Raw genomic sequence first — 20,749 nt, 5'->3', positions numbered from 1 at the left:
GTTTTAAGCTAAGGATGCACACATATTCACGAAGGGGCTTGTGCAGTGGGGAATACAGCATGGACTTGGGACAAAAGTCATGTGATGGTGACTGAGCCCAGGTCAAAATCTCGAGGCCTACAAGGGTCAACATCACCGAGTCTCCAGCTCCAGTGGGTCCACTATCTCAGTGTTCAGAGGGGCTGAGGTCCTGCAGAGATAACTCAGAGTGTGTGTCAGCTCCGTCTTCACTTCTGAATATGATGGGCCTATGTCCTGACCTCACGGTGGCTGTTTGTTCTTACGTTCTTTCACAGGCTGGCTGAGGGCCTAACGTGACTTTTCTTATGTCAAGAAAGCTGTGGGGCGCCTGGGTGGCTCAGATGGTTAAGCGTCTGCCTTCGGCTCAGGTCATGATCTCAGGGTCCTGGGATCGAGTCCCGCAACGGGCTCCCTGCTCCTTGGGAGCCTGCTTCTCGCTCTGCCTCTCTCTCTCTCTCATGAATAAATAAATAAAATCTTTAAAAAAAAAAAGAAAGCTGTGTTTGTCTTTCTCTTTCTGGGGACCCCCAACTCTTTCTGCTTACAGTTACCCTCCCACCTCACCTGTCTAACTCCTACCCATCTGTCAAAACCTGATAGGTATCATCTCCAGGAAGTCCTCCGTGATGCCCTCCCCACAGCTGGGTTAGGATTTTCTCCTCTGCTCTTGCAGCATAACTCAGAACACTTCTGACAGCATGCTGTAAATTTCTGCTCACTGGATTATTTCCCTCATTATCCTGAGCATGTTTTAAGGACAGAGATGATGTCTTTTCATCTTTGCTTGCCTTGTACCCAAAGCCTGCCCCAGGGCCGGTACCCAACATCTTCATCAGAGCTGGTACATCAACATCTTGTGGGAGAAATGAGTCTTATTCTTACTCTGCACCACCCCAGCCCCCACATGCCTCACTCTCTACCCCATCCTGTTACAGCAGCAATAGAAAACTACAATGCCTAGTCAACATGCCTTCGCCTCAGATTGCCAAGGGCTCAAACTGGCACTCTTTCCCTCAAATTCCAGCCCCTGTGCTCAAGTTTGTGCACAAAAGTGGGCATAATTATAACAGCGGAATGAAGCAACCCAGTGACACTATTTCTGTGGAATATAGAATGGATAAAAGGAGTGTGCTAGTCTGAGAACATCTCCAACAAGCACATCAAAGAACAATACATACAGCATGATTCTGGTTAGTAAAAACAAACAAACAAACAAACTTGGGAAGAATAAAATAAGACGAAATCAGAGAGGGAGACAAACCATAAGAGGCTCTTAAGCATAGGAAAGAAACTGAGGGTTGCTGGAGGGGGGGTGGGGGGGATGGTGTAACTAGGGGATGGGCATGAAGGAGGGCATGTGATGGAATAAGCACTGGGTATTCTAGGCAACTGATGAATCACTGAACTCTACCTCTGAAACTAATAATACACTATATGTTAATTAATTGAATTTAAATTAAAAAAGGAAACCCCCCCAAAAGAAAGAAAACTAGCACACCCACCAAAAAGGCAAAACAAAACAAAAATACTAATAATAAATGTGCGCTGAAATGATTGGAAAGGTCTTCAATAAAATGAAAACAGGGCGCCTGGGTGGCTCAGTTGGTTAAGCGACTGCCTTCGGCTCAGGTCATGATCCTGGAGTCCCAGGATCGAGTCCCGCATCGGGCTCCCTGCTCGGCAGGGAGTCTGCTTCTCCCTCTGACCCTCCCCCCCTCTCATGCTCTCTCTCTCTCATTCTCTCTCTCTCTCATTCTCTCTCTCAAATAAATAAATAAAATCTTTAAAAAATAATAATAAATAAATAAATAAAACGAAAACAAATTATAACTGGTTAGTGGATCTCATTGTTCATTCTAAGATGATCATTTCCTTTTTCCATGTTTCTGAATTTCCAGTATCTTTCTTATACCACTTTTATAAGGGGAAAAATAATCAGCTTTTATTTTCTCCCTAAGAGATCCTATCCACCCTTCAAGGTCCAGATCAAACCCTGCCTCCCCCAGGAAGCCTCCCAGATAGCTCTGCCTTGGCCGGGGGCCTTCTCTCTGCTCCCATGGCCTTAACACTGCAACTGGGTTCCAAATGCCTCAGGAGCAGGGTCTATGTTGGAGTCTTCCCAAGACTCGGCAGGGCCCCAGCTAGTACAAGTTGAACGTTCATGAGCTGGATTTTTCCTAGCTGAGGTATTTCAAGGCTGCATTTCCCCATACTCTGATGAGCTTCTCTGGGGGCATGAGGGGGGTGGGAATGCAGCCTCACAGAAGCTCGGTGGGGGGGCTCTCAGGGCCCAGTGGACAGAGCCTCCTGTGGTACCAGCTCTAAAGATGGCTGCTCCTCATCTGGAATGTTGGTGCTTCCCAACACCCTCTCGTTTTTCTCTATAATATATCAAAGCGACCCAGGTAACAAAGCCTGGGGTTCAAATTTTGGTGAGCCTTTTGTCTTTCTGAGCGGTATGGTGGGGGAAGTCATGTGGCTGGGGGGTTGGGGGGACGGTGCTAAAACAGATGGCCCAGGTGCTAGGGACAGTCAGACCTTCTCCAGCCATTTCTCAACACCAGCTTCCAGAATCACCCTCTGAAATGCAAAGCTAAAGAAGTCTCTCTCCTGCTTATCCCATAGGTGAAGGGTTCCCACCCATCCAGGTTGAGGTCAAGCTTTTTACCAGGGTGACCCAGACCTATCTCCCCGAGCACCCCTACTGCACCTGGAGATCCAGTCACACTGCACTGTCCATGTCCCCAAGCAAGCCCTCTCCCACACGCCTTTGCTCGCACCCACAAGCACTGCTCCCTTTGTCTGGAACATCCTTCCCTACTCCCTGCCCCCATGGTTCTCCAAGTCAACTCAGGCCATGCCTCTTCTGAAGACCACCTGCGCCCCCCCAGGAGGCTGGGGCTCCTCCTCTGGACTCCTAATCCCCTTGTGTCTCCCCGATCCATCATGTTCCCCATGGGGGCCCTGCCGTTGGTACTTGCCAGGTCTGACATCCTTACGGGCTTGAACTCCCCTCCTTCAACACCAGCCCTAGAACGGCAGCTCCACATCTGAGTTGCTGAAGCCTCCTGACACCCCTTGGCTTCTTCTCTTCTACAGTATGTCGTGGCGGGGGTGCTCCCCGGAGCCTGGCATAGTGCTGCATGCAGAGTGGGGCTCAGCAACAATTAGTCATCTGTCTCGGGAAGTGTCACGGACGGTGGAATCTTTTGCAGCCTGGTGTCCATTTCAGAGCTGTTCCACCTGCCAAAGCCAGAGTTGGATAAGGTCCCTCTTCCTCCAAGACGTAGCCTGCAGAACCCTCAGAGCCAAGCAAAGCGGGCAAGCTCAGAGCTCTTGGCATCTTTCCCAAGGATAATGAGCAGCACACAGTGTGCTGCTTGGAAAGACCCTTCTCTCTTTGCCTTAGGGCAAGAGATGATGCTCTCACCCTTGGACTTTGGTCCCAAGCCTCAGACCTCTATATCCAGTGTCCTCCTGGGTAACTCTTCAGGGATGACCCACAATCCCCACGACTCCACAAGACCTGAACCAAACTCCCTCCCGACCTGCTCCCCATCCCCCCAGATTCCCTCCATCTGCCCACCTGGGCATCATTCATCATTTTAGATATTCTTACACACACACACACACACACACACACATATATATACACACACACACACTCTGAATCGGGCACCAGTGACCCTGATAAATTTCTCTGTGAATCTCTATAAACCAAAGTCCCTGTGTACATTACAGGTGATTCTTGGACTCATTTAAACTCCAGGGTCCCACGCCTGGGTGGCTCAGTCAGTTAAGCGTCTGCCTTAGCTCAGGTGATGATCCCAGGGTCCTGGGATCGAGTCCCACATCAGGCTCCATGCTCAGCAGGGAGCCTGCTTCTCCCCTGCCTGCCACTCCCCCTGCTTGTGCTCTCTCTCTCTCTGACAAATAAATAAATCTTTTTTTTTTTTTGACAAATAAATAAATCTTAAAAAAATAAGATAAACTCAACTCCAGGGTCCCTTAAGTAGAGATAGTCTCTAACTTACTTCCCACACCAGAGCCCCCAGGACACCCTCAGTTTGCGGGGCTGACTCAGCCCCTTCCTTGTGGACTCACTGCCCCAGGAGTGGCCTGTGTGCCCTATAGGCCAGCACGCTAAGCCTTATCAGCTTCAATCTCAGGTAGATAATCTGTCAACCACAATCTGGGATGGAAGGAAAATTCATAGCCTCGGGCAGATCTAATATGTGCTTGTCATCAACACTTGTCTGACCCTGGTGACTTCCTGGGGCACGGCAACACAGGGAAAGAATGAACCAGGTGCCATCTTTTGCACAGGAGAAGAACTGGGCCTAGGGAGGGGAAGACTCCTGCTCCGGGTCGGGAAAGCAAGGTCAAGCTGGGTCTAGGTCCTGGTCTCCCAACTCCCAGGCAGCAGAGACAGGCAGCAGACAGATGCTTGGTCCAACATTTTCTGGCCCTTTGGTGTGCTCAAAGGTCATTTTGGAGGCGGTAGGACTTTCTGCTTGATTTATTAAGATCCTCGAAGGGTGTGGAGCCGGGAGGAGGGTGGGAAGGGAGGGAGGAGGAGCCTCAGGGGCTACCTCCTCAGGAGACATTTCTGGCCCGCCGGAGCTAGGGCCTTGGTGGAGAACTGGATGCTACACGGGGCTCCCGCGTCCCACCGGATCCCAGCTACAGGGAGCCTTGGGGGCCTCTGGGCCGTGGGGACTCGGGAGGCATTCCGCAGAGAGGATCATCATGGCCTGCAAGAAGGGGTGCTCGAACAGTCGGACCAAGTGGGCCCTTCTGGGCAGTGCCAGCGTGGTTCTGGTGGTCGCCATTGGATTGATCCTGAGCTTCGTACTGTCGCTGCGCAGCCAGCCGGGTAGGGCCCCCTGTCATGCCGTCTGGGTGGCTTCCCCACGGACCGCTCTGATGGCCTCCTCTCCCATCCCGCATCTCCACTAAGACTCCATCCCCAGCCGACTCTGTCCCCGTCAACCTCCCCCCCGCCTCCACCAGGCTTGTTGCCTTCAGCCCACACCTCCCTCCCGTGCCCCTGAATGGACCTTTTGGGGGGTCCTGTGGGCATCTCAGACTCAGCACACTAAGCTCAATTCATCTTTCCCCCACACCCGCTCCTCCCTGTGCCCTCTTTGGGTGAAGGGCCCCTCCCTTCCCACAGAAACCTGGGGGCGGCCTCCACTCCCCGCTCTGCCTCCTGTCTGTACCCTCAGGCCTGGCATCTTGAGGCTTCTGCCTTCCCACCCTCTGCCCTCCCTGACCCCGAGCTCCCAGGCCTCTGGTGTCCTTGACCCCTGCTGCGGTTTCCCTGCACACAGTCTTTTGTCTGCAGCCTACTCTCCCAGCCAGTGCTCACTCTGCAGCCCATGAGATCTTGCTAAACACAAGCCCGCCTTGCCCTCAGCACACAGCCAACCCCTTTGCTGGCGTTCATGGCTGTTTACAGCCTGATCACAACACCCCTTTCCAGGCCTGCCCTCTCCATGTCTCAGGCCATCTGTACCGGCCAGTGGCTGTTCCTCCAGGTGACCACACTCTGTCCTTCAGCCCAGCCTTTGCTGATACTGTTCTCTCTGTCCCCCTTCTCTGTCAAATTTACACCCATCCTCAAAGCCCCCTTAAATGTTCCCTCCTCTGTCTGTAAACTTCCTGACTGCCCAGGCTGGTATGGGGGCTCCTTGTGCCCAGGAGCCCATGTATTTCTCGTAGCACTTGATGGCTCTGGGGTCCCCCTGTCCCTCTGCTAGATGGAGAGCTGGACACACCCTGGGAGCCCAGGGAGGGTCAGAGGGATGAACAGATGGGAATCTTGGGCAGAGGTGAGAATTGAGGCTAACAGCTCGCTTGGCTTCCATTCCAGACTGTGAGCAGGATGCGGCCTGCCGCCCCGACGCGGACATGCTGGACTACCTGCAGAGCCTGGGCCAGATCAGCCAACTGGATGGTCTGCTGGTCACCTGGTACCACGCTGCCAACAGCCGGGAGGAGATGAAAGCTGCCCTGAGCAGTAAGTCTGTCTGCCAGGACTGGGACAGGCCAGGGCAGGGGTGCAGGAGATGGGGGAGAGCAGAGGTGGAGATGAGACAGCATGACGTATGTGGCGGCATTAGGGTTCGACCCAGATGTCTGATGTCCTCTGCCCCAGCTACCCCTTCCGTGATGGCCAGCTGTGCCTGCTGGGAGGTCCTTGCCCCCCAAGCCTGTGGAAGCCAGAAGACGTGACTTTGAGGCCCAGTGCTATCAAAAACGAGCAGAAAAGCTGAGCAAATTGGAAAATGCCCCCGAGCCTCCAATTCAGAGTGATGATGGCGACCCTGGGGAGTGGACGAGAGACCCAGCCCCATGACATAAGGACCTTGGCCAAGAAGAAGGCCAATGGCCCCAACCAGGCAGTGCCCAACAGCAGGGAGTAGGGACAGATACCCCTTAGCATAGCTCAGGGGTCCAGAGGCCCAGTTTCCTCCCTGAGGGTTCTGCCGGGTCCCTGCGGTAGGCCTCTGGGAAGAGGTGCACAGCTGGGGTGGGGACCCTAGGTGAGACCCAGGGGCAGGGCCGGACTGGTGAAGTCATCTTGGACATGAACGGACTTCCACGTGGAGAGAAGGGGCCAAAGCGAAGATCTGGGAGGCAGACAGAACTGGGTTCAAATCCTACCTTGGCTCTTCAGTGGCACAGTGATTTGGGACAGGTGACTTCACCTGTCCACAGTTCAGTTTTTCCCTCTGCCAAATGTGGATTGGTAGAATTCCCGTATCATTTATCATCCAAACTAAATAATGCTGAGCGTACAGAAATACACCAGACTCTCCCAGGCAAAGGGAAGGGCGGCAGGGGGCGGGGGGAGGATAGGCGACTCTAGTTAAGTGAGCCTACTGCATGTAAATAATGATTAACACTTAGTGAATGCCTAACCAGGGCTATCTTATTATTTAATTCTTGTAAATGAGAAAGAGGAGGCACAGAGAAGACAAGTACCCTGCCCGAGTAACACCGATCGCTGTTTGTCCTAGTGCTCATGCCTGCAATCTGGGTTCAGGGGCCTGCCCCATGTTGGGGGGCGGGGGGCTCCATAACTTCCTGTCTCTTCCCTGGGGGGGCCAGCCCTCCTCCCCTTCTGGGGCTGCAGGAAATGGATCCTTCCCTCCTTGCTTGTCCGTCCCTCACACCCCACCCAAACATGTCAACCTTCAGATTCAGCATCTGGAAGGCAAGTAACAACTTTCCACAGTAAGAGAGAAGACTTTTCCAGGAACAAGCTGGGCCTAGGTGGCAATTGCAAGGAGGGAGGTTAAGTCCAGAATGTACTTTCTGCTGGTCTTCAGTCCAATTCACTTCACTGGGTCCCTGCTCTGGGTCGATCTCAGGAGAAGGGTTTAGAAATGAGTGAGATGTGACCTTGTCTCCAAGGGACTCAGTGTCTTCAGGGAGGTTGGCTAGTGCAAGTTAAGCAAGGCAGCAGCATCAGGAGGTCACCGGGACTCAAAGAGGGCTCTCGATGCACCCCCACCCCGCCAAGACTGGAACTGGCCCCCCCGTTGGATGGGAAGGAGACTCCGATGCATCCATTCTCAGGAGCTACCCTCTTACCTGCACCCCACCCGGGTTCCAGCCTGGCTTCTGTGGGCCTCACTGGGGCCCAAGCCTTTCAGACCCCCCTCTCTGCATTCCCAAGTAACCATAAATTAAGATGAGAAAGAACTTTGTGCTCAAGTCCAAAAATGAAGGTTGCCTTCATAAAGCCCTTAATGGTTTAACAACGTGTTTTTATGTTCATGTCCTGTTTCCATGGCCCAGGGGGGCTCATCCCCACCTTGCCAATGAGGAAACCTGGGAGTCCCATGCCCTAGAAGCAGCATCCACAACATTTGGAGGAAACGGGATGATGGGAAATGCCTGACTCACTGCCAGGGACATCCCGGCACTCACCTTCTACCCCTCCTAGAAATCCAGGCACCTAGATTTTAGAGAAATCTGCAAAAGTTCTCTGACTTTGGTCAAGCTCTTTCTTACCTTTGTGGACCTAGGCTTACTGAGCTTGACTTTTCTATCATTAAGTCATTCAGGTGTTCATCATTCAACAACCACTTTTAAAGCTCTTTTTTCAGGCCTGATACCATCTAGGCACCAGAAATTTAAGTGATGGTCAATTCAGACCCAGACCCTGCACCCTGGTACCTATACTCAGGAAGGCTGATGCTAAGTGAGCAATTACATGGGGCTAAGCACTCAAAAAGAGTAGCCCCGAAGCGGATGACTAAGTCAGACTGGGCATGGGGTTCAGGCATGGCCTCCCTGAGGAAGTGATATTTTAAGCCAAACACTAACAGATGAGCAGAAGGTAGCCTAGTAAAGCTGTGGAGGGGAGAGTTGCCAAGGCAACAACCAGGAGTAAGAGCCCAGAGATGGGAGGACAGAACAAACTCAAGCCTCACTAGAAGTGCAGTCCAAGGCCCAGCAGCTTGGGCATGGCTGGGGAGCCATGAGATGCGCAGAACCTCGGCCCCACCCCTGACCTACTGATAGGAGCTTGAATTTTAACAGCTCCTGGATGATTTGTGTGCACAGTAATGTTGCAGAAGCTGGAGGGGCTGGAACCTAGAGATGGAGGGAGAGAGGCACTCGGGTGAGATTGGAAATTTTGTCAGGGCTGGGTCAAGCGGGACCGCAGAGGCTATGCTAAGGAATTTGGGTTTGAGTCTAAGGGCAATGGGTGGGGCCGTTTTGTTTTTTAACAGAAAGTGACCTGAGCAGGTGCATGTTTAGAAAACTCTAGTTGCCGTGTAGAGAATGGACTTCCAGGGGAGCAGGGCTAGAGATGAGAGGTCAGGAGGTTGTGAGTATAAACCAGGAGAAAAGGCCCCTTCTGATGCCAAGGGTCTATGATGTTGCAGAGTCGAACGTGATCCCTGCCTCCCTCCTTCCCCTCCCTCCACTGCACACCCCAAATGCCAGTGGCCCTGGCAGAGTCTTCTAAGTCTGCTTCCATTGGGAAGGCCTTAGCTCCCTCCTAGACCGAACTCTGGAGGACAGGGTTTTAGAAATTTAAAAATTAAAATAACAAGGCTCAGTGCTATAAAGGTGCAAGGAGGTGGGCAAGCTTATGTACTTCAGGCGGGAACATGAATCAGAACAATTTTTCTGGACGGTAATTGAATAATGTGGGCTTTAAAAATGACCCTGTGTGGCCCTAACTCAAATGCCACAAGTAGGGACTAGAAATAATTCAAACACCAGGATAAACTGTGTTATCATTTGAGTAGCAAAGAATTGGAAACTACCAAACTGTCTCAGGAATAAGAGGTAGCTAATGACCCTCAACCAGAGCTTTTATAGCCTCTAAAAAAAATGAGACATAAAAGATTGTGAAAATGTCATTGAAAGAAAAGGATTAAAAATTACAAATGCAGTGTGGTCTCAACTGCATAGAAAACCGTACATAGACAAAAACGGAAGAAAATACATACAAAATGTGAACTATGATGGAAATGTGGATGAGTATTCTTCTTCCTGCTTTTCTGTATTCTCCAAACGTTCTTTGATAAATGTGTAATACTTTGATAAGAAGAAAAATTTTCAAATTTTCAAAGGAAGTGACCAAGTTCTGCCTCTTGCTCAGGCAGCGCCATGGTCCTGGAAGCAGACATCACCGTAGAAGGACTCAACACAGCCAACGAGACAGGGGTCCCCATCATGGCGCACCCCCCAGCCATCTACAGTGACAACACGCTGCAGCAGTGGCTGGAGGCTGTGCTGGCCTCTTCCCAGAAGGGTAAGGACTCTCTCAGCCCCTCCCCAGCCCTCTGGTCCTCTGCTGAAGCCAGGCCAGTCCCAGGCTCACTGCTCATTGCCTGGGCTTCCCCCGCTCCCCCCCGCCCCCCCGGTTCAAGACACCCAGGCCTAGGGAATTCTGGGTGAGGTGGGGGATGGGAAAGGGCAGGGTACACCACAAAGTGCAGACACGTTCAGATTGTTCCCTCCTGAATCCTCCGGAACTAGGTATAACCTGTTCAAAGCCCAACTCCGCCCTTCCCTCCCGGGTCCCTTTGCCAGTTTTGGTCAGAATCTGGGCATCACCCTCCTGCCTCCCCCTCTGTCATTCACCATGTCCTGCCCCCAGACTCAGCCGCTCTGTCTTCCCTCCACCACCGCTACCACCATGTACATCTGAGTGAGCTTTCCACAAACACCAAATCTGTCACTCCCCTCTTTGGCCCTGCATGGCTCCCCATTTTCCTGGGACAAAGTGTCATCTCCTTGGCCTGGCTTTCAACAGCCGTCTCCAACTTCACAACCTCATCCGCCTGCAGTTCCCCTCGTCGCCATTCACCCCCAGCGCCCAGCTGCCTGAATAGGACAGGCTTTTGTTCACAGGGGCCCCTCCTCCACTTCCATGGCCCTCCTCTACTCAAATGCCTCTTTCTGCAGGCTGAGGAACTTGCACTCAGGCTAAGTTGGCTTAGGATGCTCTAAGCCTACCCTGTCCAAGAACCACAGTCTCTCTTTCTCCGATGCTTGACAACCCTTGTCTGAGCCCTTGGCTGGCCTCAGCTTTCTCCCCCCAGGGGCAGGGGCAGGGCCAGGTCCTTCCTCTGTGGGTGGCTTGGCTTGTTTGAAAGCCCTCTTCACACCCAGATGGAGTCTGGTCCCTGTCTGCCCACCTCCTGCCCCCAATCCTACTGCTCTCTCTGTTCCAGGAAGTCGTGTCTGCTGGTTCCTTCTGCCCTGAGCATGAGGGTCCATTTCCCCAAGCCCTTGGGCCCCTCCCCACAGGTATCAAACTGGACTTCAAGAGCCTCAAGGCTGTGGGCCCCTCGCTGGACCTCCTGCGGCGGCTGACAGAGGACGGGAGAGTGAGGAGGCCTGTGTGGATCAATGCGGACATCCTGAGGGGCCCCAATGTGCCCATCTCAATCGAGGTCAATGCCACACGGTGAGTGTTCACTTCTCTGCCCCAGCTGTGTCCAGCTCTCTTCCTTCACCATCCAGCACAGAAACTGCTCAGGGCACCTTTGCTGAGTTTACCTCCAGCCATACCATATAACCTGACCTCTGAGCCTTTGCACATGCTGTTCCCTTTGCCTCGAATGCCTTGCCCAAATTTCCTGATGAACCTTTGCCCAGTCGTTACCTCCTCCCAAATCTACCCTGACATCCCAGGCTGCTGAGAGCCTTCAACACGTCCTCCTAACACAACCCTGATTTCACTGGGCTATCACTGCCAGATTACCGGTTTATAGCCCCTACTCCACAGTGGACTCCTGGAAGGCAGACAGGGCCCAGTCCTTTCTGTGTCCCCAGGGACCAAGGCAGGGCTTGGCCTGCTAGAGAAAAGTCTGAAAGTGCTAACTCCTTCCCCCGCCCCCCCTGAAATCCCAGCACTGCCACCAATTCCCTCCACTTAGACCAGCCGCACATAACAACAGACGAAGGGCCACACAGGAGGACAAGGTGCGTCCAGTTTGACCCTCACCTAGCAGTGCTGGGTTGGGAGCATCTCCCCCCATGTTGCAGACGAGAAAGCTGATAGTAATCGAGATTCAATTTATTGAATGTTTATTATGTGCCCAGGCACTGTTTCAGAAAGTGCGTTAGTTATCAAGAGAATGAGGTAGGTATTATTATATTTTCATTTTATTAATACAGGAACTATCTCATCGAGGTTACACGACTGGCCTAGGTCTAAAAATTGCAAAGATTCAAAGCCAGGCCTTCCTGATTCTAGTCATCCATCTCTCCATCCATCCATCATTTATTGTGATTCTCAAACTGAGGTGCATTTGGAAAGCAGCCATTAGAAAAATACGTAATCAGTGGCCCAAGATAAATAATGGCTCATCTTCTTAGAGTGTTGATTTTACTCAATAGTTTGGGGAGGAGGAGAGGGTAATATGATTCCTCTGTTAAAGTTTCTTTCAAGGGAAAATTTACATGGAATTTAAAAATCTGAAGCTTCAGAGACAAGTGGCCGAGTCTAGATCCCCCTATCTGGGGCCCTGGCTTGTCTCACCTGTCCAAATGGGGATGCTGAAGAGGCCCTGCCCTACCAGAAGGGATGACATCTTTGAGAATCAAAGAGGTTGAATTGAGCTGCCCAAGGTTATAGAGTCCAGGACCTGAACCCAGAACTCCCTGACTCCAAAGTCCATGCCCCATTTGTAGGACCTTAAGTCACTTCTGTTCTTTAGGACTCAGCTTCGGTCCTTATACCCTACATTTAACAGGACTTGCCACTTCCTAGCCCAGTGATGGGAACCCAGGAGATGAGGAAGGGGCCAGCAAGGCTCTCAAAGACCAGTGTCTCTGATTCTCCGCAGGTTCCTGGCCTTGGTCCAGGAGAAGTATCCTGAGGCCACCCTGTCTCCAGGCTGGACCACCCTCTATGTGCCCCTGTTCCTGAACAGGACATACACCCGAGCCATGGTGGAGAGGATGCAGGAGCTGGTGGGCACACTGCCACAGAGGGTCACCTTCCCCGTGCGGGCTGTCATGGTACGGGCTGCCTGGCCCCACTTCAGCTGGCTGCTGGGCCAATCGAAGAGGTGAAAACTCCCAGGCCCCTGCCACAGCCCCTGATCCACCTGACCCACCCCCCGGGCACTGTTACTCCCTGGGGAGATCCCAGCCACTTAACCATATCTGTCCAATACCCACTGGTGCTCACATCCTCTACAGCATCCCTGCTCTCTGCTTGTATACCTCTGGTGATGGGCTGCTCACTACCACCCAAGGCAGCCAGTCCCTTAGTGGATAACTTGACCTAGTGGCAAGTCTTCCTCCCATGGGAGCCAGCTGTGCCCAGGATTGTCTTCTAGGGATTGAGGGACTCCCAACTGCCCAGTCCCACCTTCCTCGGCCACTTCCCACAGGAGTTCCAGGGCTGTCCCCTTCCCCCTCCACACCTAACTTCTTCCCCACTGCCTGTACCCATCGCTTTCTGTCCTTGTCCTGTTCCTGTTCCTAAGACAGAACCAGAAATAGATACTCCCAGTGAGGAGGCAGGGCGGGCCAGCGCCTCCTGCTCAGCTTCTTTACTCTTCCTTCCTGAAGCCCCTGTGACTTCTTCTGCCCTTGGGAAGGGGGGCAGTTCTCAGGGAGAAGGGGCTGGTGGGAAGCTGGAGGCCAGGTACTCTATCCCTGCCCAGCTAGGGTCCCGTTCTGAGCACAAGAGTGGGACTGAGGACCTTGTTGGGCCCAGGCAGGTGCTGAGCTTGGTCTCTGGGCCCCAGGTACAGCCTGACGCTGTGGCAGGGTGCCTCGGACCCCGTGTCGGTGGATGATCTCCTCTATGTCCGAGACAACAGCGCTTCCCACCAAGTCTACTATGACCTCTTTGAGCCTCTCCTGTCACAGTTCAAGCGACTGGCCGGTAGGAGGGGTGTGGGGCGGCCAGGGAAGCTGGTAGGGCGGATTCTGCGGGCAGCATTTGGTGGACAGTGGAGCAGAGCTGGAGGGGTGAGGCATCAGAAGGGAAAATTCTGGGTGGAATCGGGTCAAAGAATGCTTTTAAGCGCCTACTGTATGCCAGACGTGGGTATGGTATGCTATGTAAGCCTCAAATATCCAGGAAGCAGTGATTCCATTCTATAGATAGGGAAACTGAGGTTCAGACCAGTAAAATAATCTACACCAAGTCATTCCCTTGTACATAGCACAGCTTAGATTGGAACCCAGCAAATTCCAAACCCCATGTGCGTTTCCCTTACAGCGTAGTTCCTCAGAGACCGCCCCCCCACACACACCAATGTACCTACTAATCAAAGACCCAGATACTACCCGTTTGCTTGTCCAGACCCCTCATTCCCTTGACCCTGGACCTAGGAGAGCCTGCAGTTAAGCCATCTCAAAGGGAACCCATGAGACTCAACATTCCTACCATGGGAGCCATGCCGGTGCGGGGAGAGGGAGTTCCAGCTTTGGGGCTGGCAGACTTGGTTGCATCAGGTTCTAACCCCGGGTGGCTGTGGGACCTTGGGGAATCCCTCCTTGTAATCTCTGATGGGAGTACGTCTGCCTGGAAGGGTGCTGTGAGTCTGAGAGAGACTGTGTGTAGACACAGGACTCAGAGAAGGGGCTCCGTGAATGGTGGCCAGTGCATCTTGACAATTTGGGGCCCCACAGCGAATGCCACACGGAAGCGCATTTACTACACGGGAGGCAGCCTGATCCCTCTCCTCCAGCCCCCTGGGGGGGACGGTCTGAGTGTGGAGTGGCTGGTTCCTGACCTCCAGGGCAACAGAAGAACAGCAACAGTCAGCCTCCCAGGTAAGGCCTGCCTTCAGCCCCTGTGCTCCTAGCTAAACTGGGGGGGAAGAGGGGGGATTCCTTTGCTCGGGGCAGGAAGCTAAGGCCTCTGTTACTGCGGCAATGTGCTGGACGCCATGGTGGCCGAGTGCAGTGGTATCGGGCAGGGGCCCCTAACCGTCAGTGCCCTTGAGCCCTGAGCCCTATCTACTGCAGGACAGGCAGGCCCAGGCCCCAGGACCAAGCCCCAGTCAAAGGCCAAGAGCCGAGCTAGCAGCTGATCATGTCGTTCAGGTGGTCGGATGAGCCTCAGGCACATTTATAAAGCAGCCTTTCCACCTGGAGCCCGGACCCTCGACAGATCTCAGCAGACGGGGCACCAGCTTCTCCTTGGCTGCCCCCCCCCCATTGCCACCCCTTTAACAGGGCCTCTGACAGCCCACCATCACCCGAACTCCTGACACTTCGCCGCCTCCGTCCACTGCCTCTTTCAGACGGAGAAGGCATGATCCTGCTGACCGTTGGCCTCCAGGGGCCTGCAGCCAAGGACGCCGTGCCCGTCATACGCGCCCCGGGAGGTCCCGCCCCGACGCTGGAGTCCTGCCTCCTGCAGCTTGCCGGGCGGCCCGGGCGCTGGGGTGTCCATCTGCTCATAGCAGAGCCCTCAGCCCTCCGTCCGGCCCTGGCCACGCTGGCCCGCCTGTCTGCCCTGGGCCACCTGCCTCGGCCTGTGTGGATCGGGGCCACGGTCTCCCATGGCAGCTTTGCGGCCCCTGGCCACGTGGCCGGCAGGGAGCTGCTGACAACTGTGGCTGAGGTGTTCCCCCACGTGACGGTGGCGCCAGGCTGGCCTGAGGAGGCGCTGGGTGGTGGCTACAGGGACCAGCTGCTTGCGGATATGCTGGAGCTATGCCGGGGTCTCTGGCAACCTGTGTCCTTCCAGCTGCAGGCCAGGCTCTTGGGCCCGAACCCGGCTGGGGTGGTGGCCAGGCTGTTGGCGGCCTCCCCCCGGGCCACTGTCACGGTGGAGCACCGTCCTGAGGGGGACGACTATGCATCGGTGCGGGCGGGGCTGCTGGGAGCCAGGGCTGTGGACAGGACCCGAGTCTACTACCGGCTGCCCCCGAGTTACCGCGAAGACTTGCTGGCAGATGCTGGAGGGAACTGAGCACCCATGGGTGCTGGGCCGGTGGGCCCCTGGCTCCAGGCTTCCCACGGGGGAGGCAGCAAGGAATAAATGCCCCTGCCTGCCTCAGTGCGCTGCATGTGTGTCCCTGGGGGCAGGATGGAGGGGGAGTGGGTGTGCAGTGGCCACTGCCGGGGGCTTAGAGGGTCTGCAGGCTGGGGGCCAGATCGTTCCGGTTGTCCAACAGGAACTGCTCACAAGCCTTGAACGTGGTGTAGAACTCTGAGGAGAGACCAGCCACGTTGGTGGTCACGTAGTTGAGAAAGCCCGGGGTAGCCTGGTTGTAGTAGGACACCTGCAGGATGGGAAGGAAGCCACATTCAGGGATCCGGGCAGGGGGAGGGGGCGGGGAGCCCGTGGGCATGAGCCAGGTGGGAAGGGCAGCAGATCCAAGCCAGCACCCTGGGGCCCTAGAAGATGACGTGGTGTGACCCCTCTTCTGGGGGCTGACAACCCCGCTTCCCTCAGTCGCCACACACAGTTCAGATGGGGGAGGTTCTGGAGGACGGCTGGGTCCCCACAGCCCAGCACGTACAAATGGTGCTCTAGGGTCATGGAAGCAAGTTAGAAATAAGCTCGGGGACTGTGCTGAGAAGTCCGAGGTCAGTGTATTGTAAGTTAGCGAACACCAGCCTCATCCCTACCTGGGCCCTGAGGCGGGGAGCTGCAGTAAGCCCCCCCCCCACTCGGCCTCCTCCCCCACAGTTTCAATTAGCACTGACTGCCCTGCTGAGTTTTATGGGCCCTGAGAGCCATATAAAGCCTTCCCAGACAAGAGAGGTATACAAGTAAAGAGATGAATTTTAGGTCAGAACCCAGGCCTCTGCCCTCAGCATCCAGAGCTTTTTCCAAAACCCTACTGTCTTATCTCTGCACAGATCTTATGTCTTCAGCCGCTAACACTCTTAGGCTCCCCCGAGCTAGAAGAGAGCCTGCAGGTGGGGCCCAGGTATGGAGCTGAGCCCACAGCACAGAGCTCTGGACATGCATGTGGCTTTGGGGGGACCTGGGGGAGTGGTAAGGGAACACCGGCCTCACCTTGGTCAGCTGGTCCCCCTCTCTCCAGAAGCAGAAACCCGAGCAGAGGGTCTCCCCGCGCCTATATGCTGGCGTCTCGGGGTGTGTGGGCAGCGTAACTGACCGCATCGCGATGACATAGGGGTCCCTGGAAACGAGCAAGGGCGGACAAGGGCACAGGAGGAGAAGGTGAGGGCCTGTTTCCGCCCAGTTCAGGCCCCGGAGCCCCCTCCGCACAGACCCCCTCACCAGACTCTGAGCCACATAAACTCTTAAAAGGCCCGACAGCTGGCTCTGGACCAGGCTAGAGAGAGGACGTGCTTGTGCGTTAGCAGCCCTGAATTTGCCAGGAGCCAGCGTGGTTTCATTGCAGATTTTCTGGAAAAGCCCCTCCACTGCAGATGCTCAAAGGAGTCTCACGCTTTGGGATTTCATGCTTCACTTTTCTGTGCTTGTCTCCAGCAGAAGTGATACGGTGCGTCCTGGCGAGCTGGCGGCCTTATCCCTCTTCAGTCAACGTGGGGCCTTCAGAGGGTGGAGGCCAAGGAGGTGGCCACGTGAGCAAGGGCCTGCCATGCCTGGGGTGAGGCAGCCTTGCCACCCCAGGGACGGAGACCACCCTGCCTTAGAGCACACGTGACCAGAGGCGAGATGTGTCCCCTCGTCCTCCATTTTACCCACAGCAAGGCCAGGGCAGCCCCTAAAAGCCAAGCGGTGCCTGGAGTCCCACACAGCAAACAGAGCGCTGAGTCTAAGCTGATGACCCCTCCTGCCTGCATCCCGCCTCCGCAGGCCGGCACCTACCCGTTGTCACAAGGTTTCCGCCGAGAGGCCAGGATCACAAAGTCCTGGGGCTTGGCATCGCCACCAAGGACAGGGCTGATGACATGGTAGATGGCATCGTCCTCATCCACCTGCTGCACTAGCTCCACGCTCCTATGGGGAGGCCCAGAGGTCAGGACTCGGGCTCCTTGTGTGCCAGCCAGTCTGGCCCAGGCCCTCCCACGCTTCAGCCTTCTTGAGCAGATGTCTGGGGGACACTTTACCCCCTACCCTGCTCAGCAGGGGCCACAGGAGGGCAGGAAGCCCAGGCCAAGCACGCATGAACACACGGGAACACACATAGACACGTACACACGCAAATGCAAACAGACACGGGACCAAAGATAAGCACAAAGGCACGCCTGTGAGCACACACAGACTCACGTAGATACCCACCAATGCATACACAGCCCCACACAGATGTGTGGCAGTTTACTGGGTAGGAGCAGCTGCCGTGTGCCAGGCACTGTTCCAAGTGCTTTCCACGTACTCTCTCATTTAATCCCACAGCAGCAGATGCAATAGGTCCTCTCAGCATCCCCATTGTACAGATCCATAGGCATTAAGGAAGCAGAGCTGGGATGTGCCCAGACTGTCGGGGGCCAGAGCTCTGCCCCTCAGGCCCAGGCACACTGCACATATGTGTCCAGGTACACACACACGGGCTTACACCAATACACACGCACGCACAGAAACACGTATGACCACGTCCGACGCTGCCACCTTCTTCCCTGCTCTCCCACCCACCCTCAGAGGCTGCCTCATGAACAGGGCGCTATGGGCAGGGTGGCGGGAAACAGCTAAGGGCTCCCTTTCCCCTTGGGACACTCCCCCGCTCCAATCCCATCAAGTATGGAGATCTGACTTAGCCTTCAAGGCCCACAGCAGCTTGGCTCCTCCAAGAAGCCTTCCTACCATAGGCCCAACGCCCCCAACATCCACCACCAAATTACCTCCCAGCTTTGTAGAATGTCACTACCAATAGGCTTGGGGTCACCTAGACCAAGGCTTTTTACTTTTTTTTTTTTTAAGATTTTATTCATTTATTTGAGAGACAGACAGCATAAGTGGGGGGAGAGGCAGAGGAAGAGGGAGAAGCAGACTCCTTGCTGAGCAAAGAGCCAGATGGGGGGCTCAATCCCAGGACCCTGGGATCATGACCTGAGCCAAAGGCAGACACTTAACCGACTGAGCCACCCAGGCATTCCCTGACCAAGGCTTTTTAAAGCAATAGCCTTTTACGCACCAAATCTTAAACAGAAAGCCTGTGTAAAAACAACCACAAGTAGGCCCACTCTGGTAAGATAGATGGGGGGTAGGAAGGGGAAGGCAATTTGTCAAAACTCAACTCGCCAGACAACCTGCTCACTGAACTTCCATACACACAGACCCTCCTTATGGATATACTTGGGAATATAGGCTCCTCGTAAAGCAGCCACGGGAGAAATGACCAAAGTAAGGTGTTGGCACAAGAGAAAATGACTTTAAAGGAATTTGAAAAAATACCAGGTTCAACTTTAACATTCTCATATTAAATACTGAAATTTTGGCTTGTTTTCCTAAGAACAGATATAGCTTCCTTGGCTAAATTCAGGAAGAAAATATTCACATGGAGAATCAGTAAATTCGGGGAACAAACGTATTCCTAGGAATAACATTTATATTCAGTAACTCACTACATTCAAAAATAACATATAGACGCACATATCCCTAAGAAGAGCTGGCAAACTGGGTGAATTCATCAAACTGGCCGTCCCATTAGTTCCCTTGAAGCTGGGAGGGGGCCCACCTGCCCCCTCAGCCTTCTAACCCCCACCAAGTGGTCCCTGAGCTTCCTGTGGGGACACAGAACTCCACAGAACATGGTTTGAAAATCACTGATCTAGGGGTGCCTGGGTGGCTCAGTCGGTTAAGCATCTGCCTTTGGCTCGGGTCATGATCCCAGGATCCTGGGATTGAGTCCCACATCAGGCTCCCCGCTCAGTGGGAAGCCTGCTTCTCCCTCTGCCTCTGTCCCTCCCCCCGCTTGTGCTCTCTCTCTCTCTCTCGCTCTCAAATAAAATAAAAAATTAAAAAAGGGGAAATTTAAAAGAAAAAATAGAAAGGGGAGATTTAAAAGAAAAAAAAGAAAGAAAATCACTGCTCTATCCCAGAGTGCAAATGCATGACCTACACCTCAAGTACCCATTTTAAGAGGAGGAAAACAGGCCTAGAGGGGAAGGGACTTGCCCAAGGTCACAAAGCCAGTTGGGTCAGAAACAGGGCTTTGTTTTTTTTTTTTTTTAAGATTTTATTTACTTGACAGAGAGACACAGCGAGAGAGGGAACACAAGCAGGGGGAGTGGGAGAGGGAGAAGCAGGCTTCCCGCGGAGCAGGGAGCCCGATGCGGGGCTCGATCCCAGGACCCTGAGATCATGACCTGAGCCGAAGGCAGACACTTAATGACTGAGCCACCCAGGCGCCCCTAGAAACAGGACTTAAACCCAGGCTCCAACTCCAACTCCAGGCTCAGTCCCTTCCCCGAGGGCTCAGAATGCCCTTGACTCTGACACCCACCCAACACATAACTACAATTACCCCCACACCACCCTCCCCCCCATGCCCGGCTTTAGCTGGCTAGGAGGGGCTGAGCATAATGGGGGATGCTCAGCAAGGGACACCTGAGGGCCCAGCTTCCCCACCAGACCTGAGCAAAGCACCCTGCCCCGTTGGCACCTTGGCCCTCACCGGTAGTGCTTGTCCCACTCGGGCCTCCGAAGCAGGTCCGAGAGCAGCAGGAAGGCCTGGGTGGTGTCCACGTGCACTGACATCTCCATGTGGAAGGAGAGGAACTTGTCTTCCTCCAGAGTGTACAGGCGGACCTGCAGGGGACGGAGGGCAGCCTCATGCCGTGCCCCGTCCCCAGGCCATGCCGGGTGATGGACTGGGCTGACTCAGATGCTGGAGGCCCGCGGCTGGCAGCTCCGGGCTGCCACTGACTTGCTGTGTGACTGTGAAAAAGTGACTCAACCTCTCTGAGCCTCAGTCCCATCCCCATGAAAAGGGGCTGCTGAGAGAATTCGGTGCAGGGGGACAGGAGGGTGCAGTAGGAAGCAGTGACTAAGGCAACAATGGAACGGGTCCTCAGAGCCAGGCGCCTGTTAAAGCCCCTAATGTCACAGGTGGGGGAAGTGACTCTCCCCAGGGCACAGGCAGAGCTCACGTCTTCCCTCAACCCAGGCTTGTCCATTGGCCCTAGGTCTGCAGGGAGGAAGCAGCAGGGCAGAGAACAGTAGAGATGAGGGGTTGGGGGCCAGATGGTGGGTGGGCAGGAGAGAAGGATTTGGGGGTTCTCCACTCCAGGTCCTGTGGGAGCTTCTCCCTCTCCCTCTGCCCCTCATCCCCACTCATGTGCTCGCTCTCTCTCAACCTACTCTCTCTCTCTCAAATAAATAAATAAAATATTT

The 20,749-nt window shown here is 54.3% G+C and overlaps 2 protein-coding genes across 4 annotated transcripts in view; one reads left to right on the top strand and one right to left on the bottom strand.

Annotated features, from left to right (window-relative positions):
* The first annotated feature begins 4,587 nt into the window (after nt 1-4,587).
* FAM151A (family with sequence similarity 151 member A) lies at nt 4,588-15,529 on the top strand. Its single transcript, XM_081818462.1, has 8 exons — nt 4,588-4,897; nt 5,897-6,047; nt 9,657-9,805; nt 10,807-10,966; nt 12,351-12,575; nt 13,263-13,402; nt 14,155-14,298; nt 14,772-15,529. Exons 1-8 carry the CDS (start codon nt 4,771-4,773, stop codon nt 15,443-15,445), a joined length of 1,770 nt encoding a protein of 589 aa, XP_081674588.1. The 5' UTR covers nt 4,588-4,770; the 3' UTR covers nt 15,446-15,529.
* Nucleotides 11,573-20,749, bottom strand: part of ACOT11 (acyl-CoA thioesterase 11) — a 45,783-nt gene continuing 36,606 nt past the window's right edge. For all 3 annotated transcript variants that reach the window (XM_081818461.1, XM_081818459.1, XM_081818460.1), the window contains exons 13-16: nt 20,031-20,164; nt 17,285-17,416; nt 16,502-16,628; nt 11,573-15,758 (exon numbers count right to left, since the gene is read on the bottom strand). In XM_081818461.1, the coding sequence (XP_081674587.1) occupies nt 15,603-15,758; nt 16,502-16,628; nt 17,285-17,416; nt 20,031-20,164 (549 nt within the window). In that variant the 3' untranslated portion in view covers nt 11,573-15,602. The remainder of the gene's footprint in view (nt 15,759-16,501; nt 16,629-17,284; nt 17,417-20,030; nt 20,165-20,749) is intronic.

The sequence above is a fragment of the Leptonychotes weddellii genome, chromosome 4, assembly GCF_054177405.1.
Source record: "Leptonychotes weddellii isolate Sample4059 chromosome 4, ASM5417740v2, whole genome shotgun sequence".
NCBI classification, from domain to species: Eukaryota; Metazoa; Chordata; class Mammalia; order Carnivora; family Phocidae; genus Leptonychotes; species Leptonychotes weddellii.
This window is presented reverse-complemented; position numbering and strand designations above follow the sequence as displayed.

Bases quoted from the DNA above. Each gene is read 5' to 3' on its own strand.
- FAM151A (XM_081818462.1), top strand. From the start codon at position 4,771: ATGGCCTGCAAGAAGGGGTGCTCGAACAGTCGGACCAAGTGGGCCCTT. The intron at 6,048-9,656 runs GTCTGTCTGCCA...TTGCTCAGGCAG, and splicing joins AAAGCTGCCCTGAGCAGTAA to CGCCATGGTCCTGGAAGCAG. The intron at 14,299-14,771 runs GTAAGGCCTGCC...TGCCTCTTTCAG, and splicing joins AGCAACAGTCAGCCTCCCAG to ACGGAGAAGGCATGATCCTG.